Raw genomic sequence first — 23858 nt, 5'->3', positions numbered from 1 at the left:
TTCCTATTGCTCCCCTTGAAAGTGATACTAAACTTAAATTGCTTCCTGTTTATCATGATGTCAGCATGCCCCGTGATTGCATTGTCCTTGCCCTTCTGTTCTCCTGATACTTTTTGCGTGATATCACTTTTTTTTAGAAATGTTTTGCTGTATTTGAGTTCTTTAGTGCTGTCCTGCAAGTTCAAAGCTTACAGGTGTTCTGAATCATGAGACTATGCACTTGTTAAAAGGTATGTTTGGATGATTAGAGAGGGTTTTATGTTTTCCATATTTTTTGAAGGGTTACTTTTGATATTTTCGTGTTTGTTTTTGTGATCTATTTCATAGATCAAGAGAACGAATGAAGACTATTTTACTTTTATTGCACTTTCATTATTTGCTTAAATATGAACTTATACATTTAATCAACAAGATAAAGTGTTGTCCATTTGCTAATCGGATAAATATGTGTTGTGGAGCCGGTGGTTGTCCTTGATATTTGTATGCAGAAAACAGGCTGGTGGCATCCTCCTCTACCATGGACCCATACATGTAAAAACCTTGTCTTACCGGGCAGGCTTTGTCTTCTTCTTTGGCTATCCTGCCATAAGACACACGTCTCGTGTGTGGCAGATACCTAGATAAGACCCGGACATCTGTATTGCACAATCCCTTGTCATGAATCTATTTGCTGTTAACTTTTTCTAATCATTGGTCATATCTTCCTCGACTCGTGAACACTTGTAGGGTCCAAACTCGCAAATCGCTACAGGAACAACCATTTGGTCTGTGAATGAGGATAGTCTTTTCTATGAAAGCTTCCAATTTTAAATCATCATTATCTTCAATAAGACTAGGACTGGAAGCATATTGCCCTTTCAGCATGGGAGACCGTTATAATTTATAAAGAACAAAGATGCCATAATAAAATGTAACTTTTTCCTGTACCGTATTAATCTATGTAAAAATTATGCTTGTCACGTTTATTGTTTTTCAATAGACAGTTTGCTATTTTCTTGAGGTTTTCATTTCCTTTTTTTGTTCTCTGTTTTTTCTGCCTTTTTGTTCTGCCAAGCGTTCCTCAACATAATGTAAATTTACTGTAGTTACTACAGTACGTATACAGTCGTTACATACAGAATAATGTTGAATGTCTAATTTGAAGTAGTGTAGTATGTTGACAGCAAGGAGGAGGGCGACAGAGATGAATTGTACACGTAGTAGAAGAAGACGCCAACAGAGTTTTTTTCTTCTATTTTTTGTGCGTGTGAAGAGGATGGACAACGTCAGTAGCACAGGTCTTAAAAAAAAAAGAGAGTCCTACGGCTCTGCGCTCGGGCAGACGTTTTCTGTGAAATATCAATTAAATTCGTATCTCTCAGTTCAGGGATGCATTATGGGGTATTTTTCTCGCCTCTATCTGACTACATCTATCTGCTGACTTAGATGTGAGCGGGCAGGATGAAGATGTGCTGGTGACTCGACGCTTTGCCCGTTTCTTGGCTTCGACATGCGTGAATAATTCTGGTATGTAAAAGATTATTTTCATTTAGCTTGTACATACCTAAATGTTTCTCCGAGTCTCTTTGTTGAGCTACTTGTTGACTTGATTCCGAAAAAATCATTAAGCGGTTCTGGGCCACACAAGTGGTACCCCATAAAAGTGATTGCATTTCATTCATTTACATGAGATCCATCCATTCATTTTCTGAGCCCCTGATCCCCACGAGGGTCACGGGAGTGCTGGAGCCAATCTCAGCTGTTATTGAGCAGGAAGCAGGGTATACCCTGAACTGGTTGCCAGCCAGACCCACTCACAATCATACCTAGGGGCAATTTAGAGTCTCCAATGAATGCATGTTTTGGGGAGGTGGGAGGAAGCTGGAGTGCCCGGAGAAAACCCACGCGGGCACAAGGAGAACATGGAAACTCCACACAAGCGGGGCTGGGATTTGAACCCCGGTCCTCAGAACTGTGAGGCCAACGCTCTACAGCTGTTCCGCCCTGCTGTCCCTAACACAGTACGCCTTTACGAACTAAAAATTCACATTTGAAGACTACATACTTGAAAGCTGTAATGTCATTGTTGTATGGTTTCCAATGACGTCACCACAGTCCTTAGACCAATCGGATAATTTAACAATAATAAAGAAAAACCTTCACACTTCACCTATCACCTGTGTTCCCTGACCTCTATGACAAACAAGATGGCGTAATTGGAAACCTATCCATAGAAAATATTTGCTAATAAGAGCTGCACTGAGGATGGTGTGTTATGTTGAAATTCATCAGGTTTCTCACAAGAATGTGAGAAAAGATATGAATTCCTGTTTGCTGCAATGAAACTGAGGTTGTGCTTTTGGTCACCAAATATTCCCAATCATTCAGAACAACACAATACTCCCAGTTAACCTTGTTGGTATTTTCAAATTAGTCAGTACCAAAATGAAAATGAACTAGAAAACATAAGATGAAGCGGAAAATATTGTGACAATATACCCAAGCATGTACAGTGAAAAAAATAAGTATTTCAAAACCCTGCTATATTGCAAGTTCTCCCACTTAGAAGTCATGGAGGGGTCTGACATTTTCATCGTAGGTGCATGTCCACTGTGAGAGAGATTATATCAAAGGAAAAATCCAGATTATCACAATGCATGATTTTTTTTTTTTAACTGTAAAGAAAAAAGTGCCAACTGGTAAAGACATGAACAGCTTCATAAAAATCGTGTGATTTGCACAATTTAAATGTGTGTGGGCTTGGCATGTCAGCTCCAGCTTCCCCTCAAGCCCCTCCAGTCCCCTAAAAAGGTTAAGCTTCTGGACAGGCAACTCATCTCCCCTGTCACCCAACCAAACTTTACTATTGAACCAGCTAATTTCTGGGAATCTCCGTGAAACACTCCAGTTGTTTGTCATCTCGTCCCTGGAGACGCCACTTGTCTTTTGCATCCATGGCCTTAAATATAACAACCCTTCCATAGATTGGACCCACCTGCGAACGTCCGGTTGGAGTCACGTTTCTTATTCCCACTGTCTTCTTTTTGTCAGTCCCATTCTCCCGCAGTAACACCTACCAATGCTTCATGCGTTCAAGAAGAACATTACAATCTATGCATCACCCCCAACCCCCACCTCTCCGCTGCCCCTATGATTGCAGCATTCATCTCTTGTCGGGAGCACCTCTTCCCTCCAGATACCACTTTATCTATCTTATACCACTTATCTGAAGTCGGGTTGCGGGGGCACTCGCTTTAGCATGGACGCCAGGTCTTCCCCTTCCCCAGCTGCTTCATCCAGGTCTTCCAGAGAGATCCCGAGGCATTACCAACCCAACCAAGAGACGTCCCCAGTGTGTCCTGGGTCATCACGGGTCCCTCTTTCCGGTGCGACGTGCCTGGAACACCTCACCTGTGAGGCATCCGGATCAGATGCCCCAGCTACCTCATCTGGCTCCTCTCAATGCGGTGGAGCAGTGGCTCAACACTGAGCCTCTGTCAGATGACCAAGCTTCTCACAATATCTTTAAGGAGGAGCCCAGACACCCTATGGAGTGTGTTGTCTCGTTATCTTATATAACAAATTACGAGACATATTTCAAGGATTCACTCTTTACTCACCAGTTGTCGAACATGTGCTGTGTAACCCCCCTTTTGGGCGACTTCTGTATCCTATATATCCTCTAAATCGGTGTTAGATTTATTATTTTATCATGCATTTATTTATATCATCCTTGCCCGAATCATTTCTCTTTGCGAGTGGGTGTGTGACCTTGAGTGTGACCTGAGTGTGACTCAGCCACATCTGGGGGGATGATGCACCCCCTTGCTGACTTCAAAGCAGATACTACTCAAAAACCATTGTTGTAAATGTTTATCTTAGTATTTGTCTTTGTGTTGGTATTGCTATCTGTTCCTCCATTATTTTTTTTTGATCTTGTGAGCCTTTGTTTTGAGAAACTAATAAAAAGGGGGACACTGGTAAGACTGACTCAGAGCGGGTGTTGGCGTTGCAGCTGGTCAGTCAAACCCGTTTCTCCTCTAGAGCCAAATTGAAGACCTCTCTTGTCTCTTCATTTGCATAACCCATCCAGCGGTTGGGTTTAAACCTAACAATCGGCTACTGAGCAAGCCGTGTAATGTAGTTGTTATTCTATCGAAGCTATAACATCACATCTTCCCCCTATAAAGAAAATTAACATAAAATTAACGATGTGGTTCCTGTTTTAACTTTACTCTTACCATTGTAACTGATTGTAAACTATTACCAACAATCTGCACAAACATTTAATTAAGAAAGAAAAAGTACAGGTACCAATTCTCAAGGCATCCGGAGAACAGCTGATCAACATGTCAACAATCCACTTTTTTTTTCTTCAGCATATTGCGTCAACCGCTCTTGATCAGCCTCTTAGGTTGCTGAACGTGTCTTTTAGGTCTCGACAGTCCCTTAATAGCAGGTGATGCAGGCACTTTCGTCAGACCATTGTCAGCACAGTCAGACCCACTGCCAGCTAGCTCGGTAGATCCAGCTGTGTCCTGCTGAACCACTTCCTGGGACAGAGTGTCCTCCTGACTCTGCTGCCGCTGAAGGTCCATCCTGTTCCTCCTCAGTGTCGGTCCACTGTCCGTCTGGACTTGGTAGGAACATGGAGCAACTTCTTCCTGCACATGTCCAGTTTGCTTGCATGTGCCTGTGGAACAGTCTCTGAGACGCACAACATATCCAGGCTTCAGCAGATGTTTCGCTGTTCGATCATGCCACTGTCTCTGTTTTGCCTTTTGGTCCTTCTTTGCCCTCCTGATTCTCAATGCGCCTTTGGGTGTTCGCTCTTCATTTACTAGAGGTTAGAGCAGATGTGCCTACCCATCAGCATTTGTGCTGGTGATAGCCCATTTTGCAAAGGTGTGCTCCAGTAAATCAGTAGACTCTTCTGGAAGCCATCATTGGTCTGTGAATTTTTTTACAGTCTTCACAGAGCTTTCTGCCAAACCATTAGATTTGGGATATACTTGACTTGACGTTGTGTGTTTAAATCCCCATTCATTGGAATAGGCAGCAAACTCACAGCTCAAAAATTGATGCCCATTGTCCGAAAACACTTCACACGGGAATCCGTGTCTGGCAAAAACAGTCTTTAGGTAGCTAATTAATGCTTTGCTCGATGTCGACGGCAGTACTCCAACTTCAGGAAAGTTTGAGAAGTAGTCAGCAGGTCGTGTTTTTGCAGTCTGATGAGCATTCGCAGGATCCTTACAGGACAGTCATTTAATGGTTTGTTCATGATGGACACCAAAGGTTTGTGATCAGGTTCCACCTTGCACCTCTAACCATAAACTTACTGATGGAAACGCTAACATGCATACAAACTTGCCAACAACTCTTTTTCATTTGTGCATACCTGGACTCGGTGCTTGTCGAGGCTCGGATGGATAGGCAACAGGTAACCACTGCTCTTCATTTGTTGTAGCAGCACTGCTCCTAAGCCATATTTCAATGCATCTGCCGAAATCCCAGTACTCTTCTGTGGATCGTAGAACTTCGACACTGGTTCCTCTGTCAGTGTCTCTTTCAGTTTTAGGAAACATTGTTCTTGCTCATGAGACCAGATCCATTCATTCTTTTGTTAAAGCAGACTCCTGAGAGGTGCTGATTGTGTTGAGAGTTGTGGGACAAACTTTGCTAGGTAGGTGACCATTCCCAGAAACTGTCTGACCTCATCTTTGCTATTTGGTCTCTCCGTGTTTTGATAGCTGAGGTTTTACTAGGGTTGGGTTTCACTCCCTCTTCACTCATAACATCTCCCACAAAGGTAAGTGATGTCACTGCAAACTCACATTTGTCTTTGTTCAACTTGAGATTCACCTCCCTTGTCTTGTCCAACACTTGTGCTGTTCTTGAATTGAGCCCCAAACAATAATGTCATCCATAATTGTCTCTACTCCAGGAATGTGTTATGACATGTAAAAGAATGTGAGCTTTCAGTTTCTCATCATCTCCACCTGCTCCACTTGCTGCCAAGTATATATTAAATCTTTGTTTAAAAGGTTTCCAGTTATCAGCAAGATTACCAGTTAGCTGCATGGCGCTAGGTGGACTTAGCTTATCTATTCTCATAGATGTTTTTTCTTTTGTTGAATACTTTCCAATTCGGGAAGGGGATCCTTTTTTTCCCCCACCATCCTCTGCTTCACTTTTCAGCCGTTTGTAGCCGTCACACACCGCAGTGAACATTTTTTTTTTTTTTGTGTTCCTTTGCTAACACGTCCCACTCACGCCACCGGAGACTTCTTTTCACTGTCTCTCTTTCTCTTGTGGCTCCCCCCTGTGGTAAAGTTGCCTTTTTAAAGCTGCTCACGGCCACTTCTGACACCATGTGTTGTCTTGTTATCTTATATAACAAATAGACGAGACATATTTCAAGGATTCACTCTTTACTCACCAGTTGTCAAACATGTACTGTGTAATCCCCCTTTTGGGCAATTTCCGTATCCTATCGATCCTCTATATCCGGATGCTGACCATGTAGTAATGTAGTTGTGATTCTATCTAAGCTATAACATCAGCTCATCACCATAGGAACGTGGATCGACTGGTAAATTGAGAGCTTCGCCTTTTGATTTGGCTCCCTCTTTACCACAACGGACCGATGCAAAGTCCGCATCACGACAGACTCTTCACCGATCTGCTTGTCAATATCCTGCTCCATTCTTCCCTCACTTGTGAACAAGGGCCCAAGATATTTGAACTCCTACAGGGTTCGCACGCGTCCCTAAAAGTCCCTAAAAACCCCTAAATTTTCGAAGGTGCATTTAGGGGCTCCTAAAAGTCCTTAAAATCCGCGAAAACCAGTCAAGCCCCTAAAAAGGCCTTAAATTATAAAAAATCAAAGGGAGGACCTCTACCGCCAAAATTCTCCCGAAAAAAATTCTTTTATTTAAAAAAAATAGCGATCCGTCTGGCGTCTAAAACAGCCGGAAATTGTCAACGGAAGTCACCGTGTTGACAACTTGTCGCCATCTTGTCGTTGATATTCCATTGTTCGTTTCCGTGAGTCGGCATTTCACTTCGTCTTCGTTACGTCTTTCATCGATCCAACTTGTATCATGGGGAAGTGCATTTTTTAAGTTGCTTGGGTTGAAAGTAAGGAGTTTAGAAGCTGGGTTCGTCGAGATGCAAAAGATCGGCACATGTTTTACTGCCATCTGTGCAAGCAGAGCTACCAGCTAGGAAAGATGGGTGTCAAAGCGCTGGAGTCGCACCGGAAAAAAAGGAGACATGCTGATTTGGCGGACACTCTCTCATCTTCCGTTGGTATGAATCTGTTTCTAAAATATAAAGGTAGTGAAGCATCAACTTCAGGCAGTGGTACTAGCAGTGCATGCGCACCTACAGTTGTCCAGCCATCGACTTCAACCAGCCAGAAGTCAGGCTCTATGAACGTAGTTCAATACACGAAGGCGGACTCGTTAAAGGCAGAGATCGTGTGGAATTTAAAAGTGATCTGCAGCCATTACAGTTACAAATCTTGTGAAAATAATTCCAAAGTGTTTGCAGTCATGTTCCCAGACAGTGACATTGCTAAAAACTACCACTGTGGGGAAAGGAAGACTTTGTACCTGGCTACATTTGACATCACTGCCCACTTTTCATCTCTACTGCCTCAAAGCCAAAAAAGCCAGAATAGAGACTGACATATCTACGCTTATTGAGAAGGCTGACAGGCTGTGTGAGCAGGCAGAAGAAAAGAGGAAGCTGAGGGTTATCACCGAGCCCAATGCACTCAGAGGCAGAGCAAAGGACAAGAGAGCCTCTTGGGCACCTCTGCAGCAGCAAATAGAGGAGGCACTGGGTAGGCTCAAGGAGCTAGAGTAGGGGTGCTGAGACAGACATCAGTAGAAGACATTTGTGTATATAGTAGCAATTGTAGTTAGAATCAGTTTTTCTGTATACTGTTATGTGAAGACGTTGACAATGGTCATATCAATGAAAACTACCACAAGGGGCAACAGGTCATCACTGTCACAGGTACTGAGGTACTGGAACCTTTGATGAACCAAGAACAGCCGATGGCACCATTGGGTGAGTCTTTTTTCCTTACTCTTGATTTCCCACGATGTCCCTAAATTTTTCGTGTCGGCCCTAAATTTTTTCCGTTTCAGCCCTAAATTTTTCATGTCAGCCCCTAAGAATAGCCCTAAAAAGCCCTTAAATTTTTTGGGTCCGACTGAGTATGAACCCTGTCCTTCGCTGCAGGATCTCATTCCCAACCCGGAGAGGGAATGCCACTTTTTTCCGACTGAGAACCATGGTCTCAGATTTGCTTCACATTCGGCTGTGAGCCGTTCCAATGAGCTTTGGAGATCAAGGATGAAGATGATGATGTTGATGAAGCTAACAGAACCACATCATCTGCAAAGAGCAGGGATGCGATGCTAAGGCCACCAAACCAGGCACACTCTACGCCTTGGCTTCGCCTAGAAATTCTGTCCATAGCACTTATGAACAAAATCGGTGAAAAAGGCAGCCTCGGCGGAGTCCAACTCTCACTGGAAACAATTCTGACCTATTGCCGGCAATGTGGACCAACCTATGACACTGGTCTTACAGGGACTGAACAGCACGTATCAAATATGGCTGTTAAAATGATAGTCTCAACGTGCCGCATGAAGGGAATATAGAAGAATATAGATTCATGCTGTAGGAGGTGCAATTAACAAAAGTTGTCCCGAATGTATGAAACTAAACATGCTCGTCATGTCTCATCTATTACAGAATCCTAGTCTCAAAGTGGGAGCATCAATGCACAGGTGGGAGCATCGATGCACAGTCTAGTTACTGTTGGAGGACGCTTTCTCTTCTGCGTGTTCATATAATTTCGGGTAGTGAGAATGTTGGTTAATCAAATACAGGGTGGAGATTATGAATAGTTTCTTTGAAGCTTTTACTTGCAGAATATTTCGGGCACAAATGAGTTACAGACGATGGCTGTGGCAGATCACAAGTGCGAAGATACAGAGGAATTACAGCATTCTTATTAACTGTCAGAAGGGTCCGCATCACAAAAGTATGAAAAGAAAACAAAGAGCATCACAAAATATCTGCATCATAATGACTAAACCAGTTGCAGCTGGTAATAACTGGCACATTCCTTCGCCCTGGTCTCCAGTAAACAGTTCAGCAAGGTTCACTTAAGGTTAACTGATGAGTTGACATGCTTCAAACATCTGATTACAATACAGTGTTTAACTGAGGGTATGAGGGGGTTATACAGTCGTGACTAAATATGACCACAAGACACACTTCATTACAATAATCATGGCAATTGATGGCAAACCAAGTAAACCCCCGGAAGACGAAACATTGCCTTCTTTTGTTCTGCCAAGTTACACAAGTGTACTCAAGTGTGTGCGCATCAGTTCAAAGAGACGATCCGTTGTTGCTTGGCCTTTATTACCTGTCATTTGCGCCTCTTTGACTTGTAAACACCCAATCAGTTGCCACAAGTGATAGAAGCTAAAAGTATATGCTAAACATTAATCTGTTTTCTTCAAGGTAGTTGCTCAGTCTCATTTGGCCGACGTTTACAATCGTCTGTCGTAGAAAGCAAGGGAAGTGGAGAAGTTGGGTCCTTAGGAAGCATCGGGACCTTCATGCAGTGTGATGTGTGATCCCACGTAGGTCTTTCAGTGACCTTCACTGATGTGTTGGTTACAAGGAGAACTTGGAAAGGCCCCCGGCAGCACCGATGTCACCACGCTGTCTGCCAGAAGCCTTCTACATCAGCACGAAGTCACCGGGTTGTCAGCCAGCCTCGAACAATTTGGATGTCCATTGGCATATCTAGCTTTGGTAGACCCGAATAGAGTGCCCACACCAATAATCTCAAAAGGGATAGGGGGCACACACATCCTCACATATATATAATTTAATTGACTTCCCAGTATCATGCGTTTTGAGGTCGAATTGAAATCTGTCTCAAAGCTATTGTCTTTCAAAGAATTGTCATAAGATTCTGAGAATAATTTTGAATGTTTGGTTAATTGTCCTACTACTACTACTGATTTCAATTCTTACAGAAACATGTCTATCTTACAGTGTTTTGTAAATGCATTAATCATTATTTCATGACATACATTGTCAGTATAGTGTCACTATGGTCCAACTTAATATCCATGATCAACTTAATCAACTTATTTGTTTGTATATTATCATTACCTCTGAGACCGATAAGCAAACCATTATTAAATGTGACTACATAAAAAAGTAGTCTGGACACACAACAAATATTTGAGTAGAATTAAATCTCCAGCTAGGTACTTTCCCCACAAAACATGTCAATACTTGGTCATGCAAATAAGTGAAGGCCTTTGAGTAGTCTGACAATCATAGAACTTCCTTCCACTTGACAAGATCTGCCCCAGTCTAGCGGATGTCAACGATACAGTTGGGTAGTAACACATAAAAACTGATTCAGGACCTACAATAGTCTGTCATAATGAAAAATAACGTGTGAAATTGTCAGATTTTCAATTTGAATGATGGAGGTCTGAAATTTAAAAATGTAGTTTCAGGCATGAGCATTTCACAGAAACGATCGTTCCGTTACCGTGTCGTTACCCAGCCTGAGAAAACACGGAACCGAAAGTCCGTTTCCCAGATCTCAGGGCTTACTTTTAATAAAATTCGCCCATGTGTGGAATGTAAAACAAGTTCTCAACGAAATACAACAATCTGTATAAAACGAACCTACATGAACCTGTTTATTTTTAATGATTAAAACGCCCAGCTTTGTCAGTGTGGTTTACAAACAGGACCGGTTTCCGCTTCTGCGCTACGCATGCGCAAGGTCAAGTTATTCATATCCGGGTCACTCAAACGCTCGTCAAACATGTCGGTTGCTAAGCGTAAAAGACAAGAGACTGTGTCCCTAAAGATGTTCCGAAAGTGGACTGTATCTGAAGAATTTATTGCCGAAACCAATGAAGAAGGTGAGGTGATAAAGCTGAGGTGCAGAATATGTTCGGAACACCATGCAGCAATACGGAACGAAGCGAAGCGGCGAGGCATATCGGGACCGCCGCTACAGTCAATTCTCAACTATATTGACGGGGTGTCTTACGTACACCGAGGTAATGCAGATAAACACGTGAAGAGCGGCTCACTCCACGACTGGGCAAAAAAAAATTGTGGAGAAACGAATGAAACTGAAAGCGAATGCAGTCAAAGTGGTCAAAGTATGAGTGGTGTGTCTAATGCCACAACAGCAAGTTCAACAAATCCAACCTTAGAAGGTTTTATCAGGCAAGGCAACGAGAAAAACTATACTCTTCAATACAGCTTTTTCATTGGTGATGGGTGAAAAACCATACAGTGACTTCCCTTTTGCAGTGGAACTACAAAAGCGAAATGGACTAACATTTTTGCCAGGGAAAGATGACCGTTTTTCTTGTCAAGTTCGTCCATTTTTTGGCTAAAGCTGTCAAAGATGACATTCATCATATTTTGTTGTCTGCTAATGTTTTCACTGGGAAATGGATGGTTCTGAGGCTCGCAAAACTGGTGAAGAGAAGGAGCTGGTTTATTGCAAAGTCATGGTTAGAGGACAGCCCACGGAGTTGTTTTTAAAGTGTCAGAAGATGACAGATTTCGGTGGCGTAGATGCGGATTGTACAAAGAAAGCATTCGATGCAGCTTTTCTGACGGATTTAAACCTGCCTTCTGAGAAGTACAAAAATCAATTGATCAGTGTGTGTGCTGATGGGGCAGGCGTCAACATGGGTAGATTGAATGGGGCATGCACACAGTTAAAAACAGAGAGGTCATGGCTAATCATAATACACTGCATTAATTATCGCTTAGAACTGGCAATGTCTGATGCATTTCTGTCTAATGCTTCATTCAAAGAACTGGATAACATGATGGTGAAAGTTTTGTATGTCTTCAAGAACAGTGGAAAACATAAGAGACTTGGCATCACGTGGGCTTCATTTGTCAACACCAAGGGTACACGCTTCCAAGCTCACATCTACAGGGGCGTTAGAGTGATGATCATTAACTACCTCTCTTTGCTACTATTCGCTGAAAACCTGATCCAAGCTGGCAACAGGGAATGTAAGCAAGATGTCAAGGCAATGTTGAAAGGCTATCACAGGATTTGGGCAACATATGGCTATCTCGGATCCCTGGAACTATACAGGCAAGTGCTAAGATTCACTTGGTATTCCAAGACCAAACCGTTCTGGTGTCGGACGTCATGGATGTTTTGGATGAGTGCAAGACAGGCATTCAACTGATACACCAGTGCCATTCTCTGTTAGTGAGAACCTGGATGAGGCCACATTTTCAGTCATCTCAACAAATCTCCCGGCCGCCACACAGTTCAAACAAAGGGCCGCAATGACAGACAGACAGAAAAGGAAGGCTGACAAATGTATCCATCACGTTTCTGAAACGTTTACACTAAAAAAAGTAGGTCAAGGAAAACAGAAAATACAGGCAATTAAGGCTAACCTTGTGCCAGCAATCAATAATTGCATTGATGCCGGGTTCACGTCATTCCAGGATCCTGTGTTGCAAGCAATGCTAATTGCTGACCACACAACATGGGACTGCCAGGATCCGAGCTACGGAAAAGATGCCTTGCGTATTCTGTCGGAATGTTTTGAAGTGGCTCTCAGCACTTACAAGTTTAACATGGAGATGGCATTGAAGGAACTGACTGCTGTAAAAAAAACTGAAGACTAATAAGTTCTTCAATCACAACGGAAAAATCTCTTCTGGGAGAAAATCTTCTCACAGTATCATGACAAATTTCCACATTTCTTGCTGATCATAGAGATCTGTCTTGTGATGTCTCTCTGAAGCTCAACAGTGGAACGCGGTTTCTCCACGGTCAAACGTCATCTCTCAGAAAGCAGACTACAGTTGTCGAACAACAAGCTGAATGATTTGCTCATGGTCAGAATCAACGTCCCAGCCCTAAAAAATCTGGACCCCACCTATGAAGCCAAACTTGTGCATAAAGCAGTCAACCTGTACTTGGAGTCACCGGACCTCAGTCGAGGCAGATACAGACATACAGTCACACAAAAGTCTACGACAATATTACCAGCAGAAACGGGATCGCCTGACCTGTTCATGCCACGCCCGCCCTCAGCAGTGATCTCTGGCAGGGGTGATGCAGAGAATGCCCTGCTAGTTGATCTGTGTGACACTGACTCGGACACTGAGTCGGACACTGACACACAGTCAGAGTGTGACTCTTCAAACGAATCTGACATTGACAATAACGAATGATTGAAGCGTGTTATATAGTTCCAGTTCAACTAGTCCTAGGAAGTTCCCAATTTTTCATTGATCTCATATATTACACGTTATTAATATAAATGTAAATGCATCCATGTTCTGTTTACACATACTGTACATTTGCATGTTGTTTCACAGACAGAGTTCTGTATAAATAAATGTTCTAAAACCAGTTTCATGCACATTTGTAAATTTATCACAGTGTTGGTCATATGGGAAAGTCTACCAGATTCCTGAAACTTCCGCAACTTATTAGAATTCCAAAACCATAATGCATCCGGTCATATTCATCTTGCTGTTTTAGTTGGAATGAGTCGTGGCTGCATCAGTAGTAAAGGCGCATGCCTTGTACTTGTGCAGACCTTGGAGGCTCCGGTTCAAAACCCAGCCTTGGTCAGGGAATTCAATTGTCATGATTCTCTCGCTCTCAGTAGGTGTCTAAGTGAAACGGTGCTTGTGGATCCACAATTGCACTAAAACTTTCGCTGTAAATCAGTGGCCTTTCAACACTAGCGCTTTCCTGATTGGGTTGCGCAAAATGCGTAAGAGGATGTTTGTCATGTGTGAAAGAATGGCCAGCACTCACCAGAGGTTGGGTGTTCTCTCTGGCTTTTTTCACCCTTAAGACTGGTGTGAAAGCTTCTTCAGTATGGTCATAAACACCAAGCAAACAAGGAAACAAACAAGCTTTTTCTCTAAGTGTTTCAATGACAGAAATTGAAATGTTAAAGCCAGACAAAATTTCTGAAAAGTTGGCATTGAAATTTGTTTTCGGTAATCTATAATCTACAAAGTTTTGTGCTCAATCTGCACTTGGCAGTTTCGTGTACATGCAGCTAACCACCAGAAAAGAAAGATTGCAAACACAACAGGAAACTTTGTTGTATGGCTAAGGCTTTATTCTGAAGTACATGTAAAAACCGGTTCCCATGAGCATTATCAATGGTAACCGAAAAATCGTTTCCCACCGCTTCCCAGGACAAAAATAAACGGGACCGAAAGATCGGTTACCATATTTGCCGAAATCCTCATGCCTGTAGTTTTGCAGATGACAGTTAAAATGTCGCTTTGATGACTGTATTCCAGTATTAGCTACTAATTTAGTGGGACCCAGAACCCCCAAAACTTTATCCATGTACCTTTTTCTCCAATCACCTGTCTACAGCTGAAACTTCGGAAACTGTGCCATTGAAAGTTTGATAAATATTGCTTAAATTTTTTTCCCCTGACAATTATGACATTTTGTTGAACTGTCACTGTCATCGTAGGAAGTTTCGTACTCCTGGAATGCTGGCAGGTAGATCCATTCCATAATCCACTAGGTATTAAAACTAGATAAGGCTGCCTGGCTCATAGTCGTGCCTTTGTGGCCACCATGTTCGGACTGTAGTCTTTACTATGAAGGCATTGGCACACTGTTTACACTTAGATGGGCAAAAACAACAGCTTTCATATATTGTTCTATATGTCTCACACTGTCTTCCAAACGTGGATATCTCACCCCATTTATAACTTGATAAAACACTTTGCACTAAATTGCAGTTTTGGCTACACATACGGACATGCACAGACATAGTTATATTAGAATTTACACTTTCACACACACTTGAACATTCATTGATGTTTGTGCTACGGTCAGAAAAATCAAAAGATACTATTTACTCAGTACTTGAGTAATTATATCAACGTGCTTTTTATGCGAGTAATTTTTGGAGGACTACTTTTTCCTTTGACTTGAGTCACATTGGGTACTCTACCCATTCTCTTGCATCATGTATTGCTACTCTCATGCTTAAGCAACATTTCAAATCAGCCAGTGTCATATATTTGTTCCACTGGTGTTTTTATTTTCGCGTTGAGGTGCTTCGGGTCGTGGCCCTGGTTGTGTTGTCCTAGTAGAACCACAAGGGGCATGTGGTATCAGGGATGAGGTTTTGCCCTTGTACATCTTATATTAATTAGAAAACGCACCTACAATTATCTAATTTACAGATGTCAATTTTATATGTAATAAGAAATGGAGTCACACTGATGTGATGTCAACATAGATTGAACTTCAAATTCAGAAATGGCCAAGAAAAACAGAAAAATACTGGACAGTGAGTTCTCAGTCGACAAACAGCATTCGTTTCTGTGACATAACCCAAATTTCTGTGCAAGTTGGATTTCACTGTAAAAGTCAAAATTTACAATAAGTGCTGGGAATGGCTCCAGCACTCCCATGACTCTCGTGAGGATAAGCAGCTCAGAAAATGGGTGGGTATGTGTATTTCGTATAAAAAAAACTACATTAAAGTACATTAAAATAAATAAAATAAGATGCTGTACTTACCATTACTGCGAGCGGTGGATGAAAAAGATTGAAGGGACGCTGTGCTTAGCTATTGCTAAGAAAGCATTTGCAGGTAGTCTTTGCTAGCGCTAAATTCCTCATCAGCGTCATTGCCTTTCTGCTCTTTCAAAGTTAGGAAAATACGGCATGTCTTTTCCCTTAATGAACATTAGGTTGACATTAAGCCTACGTTGATTCTGATCCTTGATCCATAATGTAAGTGATCTTTCCATCTTGGCAACAATTGAAGAACATTGCTTTGTTGTTTTTTTTTCTTTGGAGAAAAAGTTGCTTCATGATAGCTGTAAAGGAGCGAAACCCTTCACGTGCCCTAAAATACAGGCCTTGTCCTTAATAATAATCGTCACATTCGACCAACTGAAGCCAAGTCTTTACTGATATTTGTTGGTGTTACTCCTTTCTCCAATCTTTTTATGATGTTAAACTTAGTTTGCATGGTAATTGGTTTCTTTCGGTTGGATCAACATTGGTAAAAAAAAACAGCTTTCTTCTTTTGAGCCATAATGTGTAAAAAGGTGGGCAAAAAATGCCAATATACTCTTGGGGCACAAACACAGATAAGAACTATGCATTAGCCAAGCAGAAACACTGTGGTGCTGGGGTCAAAATGGCAACATGGGTGCCGTAAAGTCAAAATATCGTAGGTTGTGGATGTTGTAAGCCGAAGACTCTCTGTACTTTACCGGGCGGATGCTTTTGGAATTAGGCTTTGAAGTTGGTAATCGTGAAAAATGACTGGTGCTTTGGTCAGGCTTGGGCCCCCCTTGGATGCTGGATGGTTGGTTGCGTTCCTCTATTTGGGTCCAGTTCTGGTTGGTTTTTGCACTAATTGATCGTTTTATATGAAAATCACCTAGCCAAGCAAGCAAACAAAATGCCATATATATTATCATATGTGCCTGACTCAAAAAGTCCTTTACAAGGGCCTGACCGATTAATTGACTGACTGATTTAATTTTCCAATACCAAAAAAATCAGCAAAAATGTTCTGTAAATTTTTGTAAATTTTACTCTGTTCTGAAGTAAACATTTATTAAAGGACAAATTGTTGTAAAACCGCTGTCTGCCTGTAATTCCTATCTTTATTGTTGTAAGTGCGAAGGGACCATAAAAGAAATAATTTTGTTTATTCTACATTTTGTTATTTAATTGGTTATCAGGATTTTACTCTTGGCTATTGGCTGGTGAACACTTCAGGCTGTACCTTGCCTGTCACCCAAGGATACCTGGGATAGGCTCCAGCATGTCCGCAACCCTTGTGATGATCAGCAAAATGGAAGATGAACATCAATTTTATTTTATGAAATATCAGAATCAGCTTTGGCCTAAAAAATACAAGTTTGCCGGCCCTAGTTTTTACTAGAATGTGCATTTGTTCGTATTAATCATATATTTCTCTCTATGTTGTAGGTTGCCAACAATGAAGACTGCATCACATTGTCGTAAGCTCGGAGTACTTCTCTCTATACCCTTATATCCTCAACACTGATTATGCCTGCTCCTCCTTGGGAAGGGTTCACACCTCTGCTGCTCCTCCACTGGCAGGGGACAAAGACATCGAGCTCGGCTGCCTTATTATGGGCCACCTGAAACTTTCCACCAGGCTGAGAGACGACATGGCTAACAATTCATTTAGTTCCCAGGTGCCTCCAAATCCTAAACCAACAGCCATGTCCCCGGAGAGCCTTAACTACATTAGTCTATCTCTGCGGGTGTTCTTTTGCTTGTTTATGGTTGGCATTTTGCTGTTTGCCCTGTTAGGGAACATGGTGGTGTGCCTGATGGTCTACCAGAGATCAGCTATGCGCTCGGCTATTAACCTACTTTTAGCAAGTCTTGCGTTTGCTGATATGATGCTCGCCATTGTCAACATGCCATTTACGTTAGTTACTGTCATGACCACTGACTGGATTTTTGGAGAGGTATTCTGTCGGGTATCGGCTATGCTGTTTTGGTTCTTTGTGATTGAGGGAGTGGCTGTTCTGCTTATAATAAGCATTGATCGCTTTCTTATTATTGTGCAGAAGCAAGATAAGCTAAGTCCACAGAGGGCAAAAGTGCTCATACTGGTCACATGGGGACTTGCTTTTTTTTTCTCCTTTCCATTAGCTGTTGGTTCCCCTCGTTTACAGATCCCCCCGAGGGCCCCTCAATGTGTTTTTGGCTATAGCTCTGAACCTGATTACCACGCTTATGTATTGATATTAATGTTGGTCTATTTCGTTATACCCTTCATGGTCATGTTGTACATATTCATGGGAATTCTCAACACCATCCGCCACAACACAGTCCGCATCCAGAGCCACCCAGATGGCCTGAGCCAAGCTAGCAAAATAGGCTTTTTAAGCATCCAGCAGCCCTTCCAGATGAACATCGACGTGAGTTTTAAAACACGTGCCTTTGCCACCATCCTCATCCTCTTCTCTGTGTTTACAGTGTGCTGGGCACCCTTCACTGTCTACAGTCTCGTAACAGCTTTCAATGCTGAATTCTACTGCAAAGACAGTTTTTTTCAAGTCAGCACATGGGTGTTGTGGTTATGCTACCTAAAGTCAGCCCTCAACCCTATTATTTACTACTGGCGGATCAAAAAATTCCGTGATGCTTGTATTGATCTGAAACCAAAGTACTTTAAGTTTCTTCCTCAGCTGCCAAACAACACAAAAAGACGTATACAACCAAGCGCTGTCTATATTTGCGATGGGCATCGGTCTGTGGTTTAAGGATGAAGAATTCCACTGCACTTCACAAAATTTGAATGATCCTATTTGAGCCACACGGGACTCTTGAGTCCAGCTCACCACTTTCTCATCTAGATTATGGAACATAGATGGCGGTACCTGACTCCTGTAAATAGTGTGCATTGTGTCATTCCAACATAGGGTAACCCATGAATTAATTTAACACAAGAAGAAAAATAAAATAGTGAAAACGATCAAAGTGGATACTATACCAACAGAAACTGTATCAAACTGTACAAACTACATACAATAGAATGCAGTGGTACTCTTACAATAGCTATGCATCTTTCATTGTAAGTAAAAGTTATGGCATTTATTTGTTTGCTATTTGAGGACAGATGAGACTTCACAGGTACTGTATTGCCTGTTGTCCATACTTAAACTAAAGATCTTTCCTATACAACTGTTCACTGTTATTTAAGTATGCTGTCACACAATTTGTTATTTGATTAAAACAAAACATGACAGGTTTTGGAAACAGTTTGCATCAAATGTTAGTACAGTATCCCCTCATTATATTGCGGTTCATTTATTGCTGATTCAGTACGGTGTAGAATATTTTTTGTAGGACAATGTAGTGCAGTTGTTCACCTGCACCCATATCTGATTCAGTAGCTTTATAGGGTATATGGTTTTAATGTTGCAGCAATGACACATAAGGTTGTATCGGGCCTTATTCTCATCAGAAAAAGAAACCTTACTGAGTAATCTGAACTCACAGCTTTAATAAATCACCAAATTGCTTGAGGATACAAACAGCATGACTGAAAATCCACTGGGTAATACACACGCCACAATAATTCTACAAATACCAACCTTAGTTTGACACATTGCTAACACGTACAACAATGACAGGAAAAAATGCAAGTATAGAGCATTGTTTAGCTTGATTTTACACAAGTACAATACTGCCGTTAAAAGCATCACACAATGAATCCTAGGTTCCCATATTGTTATATGCTGACTACATTTCCAGGACCATCAGTGTGAGGAGCACTACCATTGCCTAAGGCAGTAAATCAGTTGTTCAAACAATGTCCACATATGCCGTTGTTCACTTTGCTCAAGCTGTGCACTACTTGTATATTGTCAAGTAGAGAAATAAAATACCTGCACCTCTTTAAGTATCACATATTGGCATTAAATGGCATTCATGAAATTTATGTGACAATGTTCTCCCATTATCATATGAATTTGAAGCTTGGAAATCCACAAAGTATGACCAATTAGTATACTATTTTCATTTATTTTGTGGGTTACATTGTATCAATTTATCATTTTGAGACAGTTTACCATTCTATCAGTTGGCATGTTTTTTCATTTTTTTTTGACTGATAGGATGAAGTCTTTTCAAACTGAAATAGAATTTAATCTCATGTAAAGATGTCCTCAGTATGGGTGAGGTCCTTGTGTCTCTTTATCTGGAAATCACGTTTCCACATGTGATCCAAGCCATCGGTGTATTTTATTTTCTCTAATGCTGTAGTAGATATAGAATAATTCACCATTTTCCTCACTAAATAGACTTCTGAAGGTGCTATAGACCTAAAGATTTCACCAGATGTTGGGATTGAAGAATGCCACAAAACCTTCAAGATTTGGAGGCTCCCCTTGTGGAGGAATGGGCCAAACTCACACTAGACCTATGCATGCCATTTGTTTCTCCATACAGGAGGCATCTTGAACACATCATTCCAAACAGAGGCTTTTGTACGAAATATTAAATACCAGTTGGTGTGTTCAATAGTTTTCCCCTGTGTCATTTCACGTAATTACACACAACTTAATTTCTGATCTGAATTCTTCTACTTTTTTGTATGTATAGATTACTTGGGTTGTTCCCAACAGCTGGTGAAATTTTCATGCCAATATCACCTTTGAAAATATATTTGAGAAAAATGATTTCAGCCAGTTTTTTTTTTTTTTTTGGGGGGGGAGATTGCTATGGAGTTTATATATGCATCATCAATTCAACATTGCTTTTAATACTCATCTTACCTTAAACAGCTAACACTGTCGTGATTATGGAGGATTCACCCACCCTTCAATTGTAGAAGGATGGGTGTGCGGTATCTCTTAAGTCCTGAGTAGTTGTTGTACAAAATCAGAAGTAAAATGAGTAGATATTAAAGTCGAATAACTACAGTACTTTACATGTATAATAAAGTTTCTAGCTGATGAGAACTTTTAGTGCTACTTTAAATGGAAGACTAAATGCAGTGTGAGGTTATTAAAGTAGAGAAATCATTCTACTGCAGTGCCAAAACAATGAGACTGTCTTGAAATTAGATTAGGATTACTAATTATTCTTTGTAAATTGCACACAAGTGATGCCTTCACAAAATTATAGTGAAATCCAGATTGATCGTTTTTATGACTGTTCCATCAGCCCTTGAACAATTAAATTTTGGCTAGTTTCTGAATGACCACTAAACGAAAGGAGCTAAGTTTTTATCATCATTAAGGTTGTCTAATAACCCGTCAGAAGGTTGTAAATAACCCAGTAATCATCTTTTGCATTTTTAAAATATATAAGATGAACAGGTTTATTACCAATGCAATAAGTTCAACTTTTTTTCTTATATTAACATAAAATAGACCAATTCTGGGACGCACTGAATGAGTATTGTGTTTTGTATTATGAAGCCAGGTATTGGATTTAAACTGAACTTATTAATTAGGTGTCACAAAAAATGGAAATATATTGAACTATTGAAACATAACTGTATATTTTAATTGAATATTGTCTTTTTTAATGTGACCAGAACACTTTTGTTTTTGTTTTTTAACTGTCTTAGGATGTCCCTGGTTAATCAGAATGCTGCTATACAGCAGCTGAAACAAGTACTGTATTTAACATGTCACCATTTTTCCTCTCTAAATATACTTCTAAAGGTGCTTTTAGGCCAGAAATTTTGTCAGATGTTGGAAACAACCCGACTAATGTAAAAATACAAAGAAAGAAGAACAAATAAAGTCAGAAATTAAGTTGTGTGCATTCATCCATCTTCTACCACTTTTCCGGGTCGGGTCACAGGGGCAGTAGCTTTAGCAGGGATACCCAGACTTCCCTTGCCCCAGCCATGTGTAAAAGGTGAAATCACACAGGAAAAAAAAATATTGAACACATGAAGAAAGATAGGTGCAAATAAGCATGTATGGAATACCAAGACAAGACCTAAAATCAATAACCCAACACCAATCCAGCCCCTTGTCATTGCAAATGAATGTCAGCTGGGTCAGTCCTAATTGATAGCCTACAAGAAGGTCTAGTTGCCAAGGTGTCACTCAAGACACATCTCATCATGGGTAAGACTAGAGATCTGTCTGAAGACCATCTCAAAGTAATTCTTGCATAACATAGCAATGGCATCGGTTACAAGCATACATCTAAGCTTCTGAAAGTTCCAATAAGCATGGTAGCGAGTATACGACCATAAATTTGCATCATCAGGTGCTCTTTATAGGATTGGTGACAGAGGAGTGCAAAGAATAATCAGAAGAATTGTCAAATAGCCAAGGAGCAACTGTCGAGAACGTCAAAAAGACCTGGAATTAGCAGGTACTGTTGTCACAAGGAGTGAGAAATGCTCTTTGCTGCCATGTCCTGTATGCACGCTCACCACAAAAAATGCATGTGAACGTTTGTTCAAGGCTTTCTGAACAATATTTGGACAAGCCAGTTAAATACTGGCTAAATAAAATAAAAAAAAAAAAAAAACATGCATTAATTGGACACTAAATTGCCCCTAAGTGTGATTGTGAGTGTGACTGTGGAATGGATGGATGGATGTAGTCTGGTCAGATAAGAGCAAATTAAACTCTTGGACGGCAAAATACACACTATGTTTGGTAGGAGCAATGCACTGTACGACCCCCTAAAAACGCCATACCAACAGTGAATTTTGGAAGTGATAACATGATGGTGAGGGGCTGCTATTCAGGAAATTTTACTAGTAAACGTAACATTATTGATGGAAGGATAACTGGTTAATGTATCAAGACATTATTGACAAAGATCTACAGCCATCTATAAGGATTATGAAAAGGAAACAAGGGAGGATATTCCGGCAGGATAATGAAACAAAATATCTTGCCAAGGAAACTCAATTGGGTTAAAAAAAAAAAAATAACGCTGTTAAAATGTTGAAACCCAGTTACCTGACTTGAGATCAACAGAAATGTATAGGAAGAGCTGAAACTCAAGGTTTATAGAAGAAGCCCATGGAACCTTTAATATTTGAAGACTGCTTGTGAAGGAATGGGCCAAAATTACCACCACAGCAATGCATGACTACTTTCTTCATACAGGAGATGTTGAGGCTGTCATTGCAAACAAATGCTTTGGTACAATATATGAAATAAATACAAGTTTGCATGTTCAATACTTTTTCCCAGTGTCATTTCATATTATTACACAACACTTAATTTCTGATTTTATATGTTCTGCTGGTGAAATTCTCAGGTCAATAGTTCCTTTGGAAATATTTTTAATGAGAAAAATTGAGAAATGTTAAAGGGGAAATCCACTAGTTTCCATTAACAATGTATCCAATAGGTCGTGTAATATGTACTCTATTTTGACAATGTGATGTTAAATCCTCTCTCATTTAATAATGTTTTGAGAAGATTTTTATCGTCAATTACGAATTTTCAGGGGCGCTGCCATTTTTGCGAGTCACATGACTTACGTGCGCGGATTTGACATGTTACGTGCCGCAACTAAGGCTCGATTACATGGGATACAATTTATGCCCATCGCCGATTTTTCGGACTTATCTTCATCTGATGAAGAAATAACAGCATCAGTTGATTGGGAAGACGGAGGAATACTTCCATTCACAGACATGAGCGACCGCTGTGTATGGAAGTGTTCGTCCGTCTTCCCGAGTGGCCGAGCCGCTCACTTCTGTGTATGGAAGTATTCCTCCATCTTCCAGATCAACCTAGCAGCTATGCTGCTCATGGCTATGTATGGAAGTATTCCTCCGTCTTCCCAATCAATCGATACTGCCCTTTCTTCATCAGATGAGAATAAATCAGAGAAATCAGCGCTCCGCATAAATGGTTTCCCATGTAATCGAGCCTTTGTTGCGGCACGTTAACACGGCAGATCCGCGGACATAGGTCATGTGACTCATGACCTATTGGATACATTGTTAATGCAAACCAATGGATTTCTCTTTTAAATATGAATGCTTCAGTCCCTGTATCTCATTGCATATCTGTGCAATTATCCTGTACTGTACATTACCGTTGAATGTAATAAAGAAATTGACATTTCTTATCTTGGTAAGTTATTTCAGGGTCTTTTGTTCACTTATGCTCTGATATTTTAAGGTTTTAAATAGTTTGTAGTTAAATTTTAAATTAAAGCATTGTTGTGTGACTACAATAGGTGTGATAGTGCTGCTAATAATAGGTGAGTAAAGACTTTAATGTCTACCATCTATCAAGGTAGAAAAGATTTTGTAACA

At 40.8% G+C, this 23858-nt stretch overlaps 2 protein-coding genes across 3 annotated transcripts in view; both read left to right on the top strand.

Moving 5' to 3' along the window:
• The first annotated feature begins 1257 nt into the window (after positions 1 to 1257).
• gpr63 (G protein-coupled receptor 63) lies at positions 1258 to 23664 on the top strand. The gene is made up of 4 exons (XM_061812995.1): positions 1258 to 1277; positions 1426 to 1506; positions 17051 to 17082; positions 17154 to 23664. The coding sequence occupies exon 4, from the start codon at positions 17218 to 17220 to the stop codon at positions 18361 to 18363; it is 1146 nt and encodes a 381-aa protein (XP_061668979.1). The 5' UTR covers positions 1258 to 1277; positions 1426 to 1506; positions 17051 to 17082; positions 17154 to 17217; the 3' UTR covers positions 18364 to 23664.
• epha7 (eph receptor A7) overlaps positions 1265 to 23858 on the top strand; it is a 217983-nt gene continuing 195389 nt past the window's right edge. The window contains exons 1-3 of one of the 2 annotated variants that reach the window (XM_061812987.1): positions 1265 to 1277; positions 1426 to 1506; positions 17051 to 17082. In XM_061812987.1, the coding sequence (XP_061668971.1) occupies positions 17061 to 17082 (22 nt within the window). In that variant the 5' untranslated portion in view covers positions 1265 to 1277; positions 1426 to 1506; positions 17051 to 17060. Of the gene's footprint in view, positions 1278 to 1425; positions 1507 to 17050; positions 17083 to 23858 lie in introns of those variants that run through there. The other variant, XM_061812989.1, reaches the window with a different exon arrangement.

Source organism: Syngnathoides biaculeatus, chromosome 23, assembly GCF_019802595.1.
Source record: "Syngnathoides biaculeatus isolate LvHL_M chromosome 23, ASM1980259v1, whole genome shotgun sequence".
NCBI classification, from domain to species: domain Eukaryota; kingdom Metazoa; phylum Chordata; class Actinopteri; order Syngnathiformes; family Syngnathidae; genus Syngnathoides; species Syngnathoides biaculeatus.
Note: the sequence above shows the minus strand (reverse complement) of the source record. Positions and strands in the feature narration are given on the sequence as shown.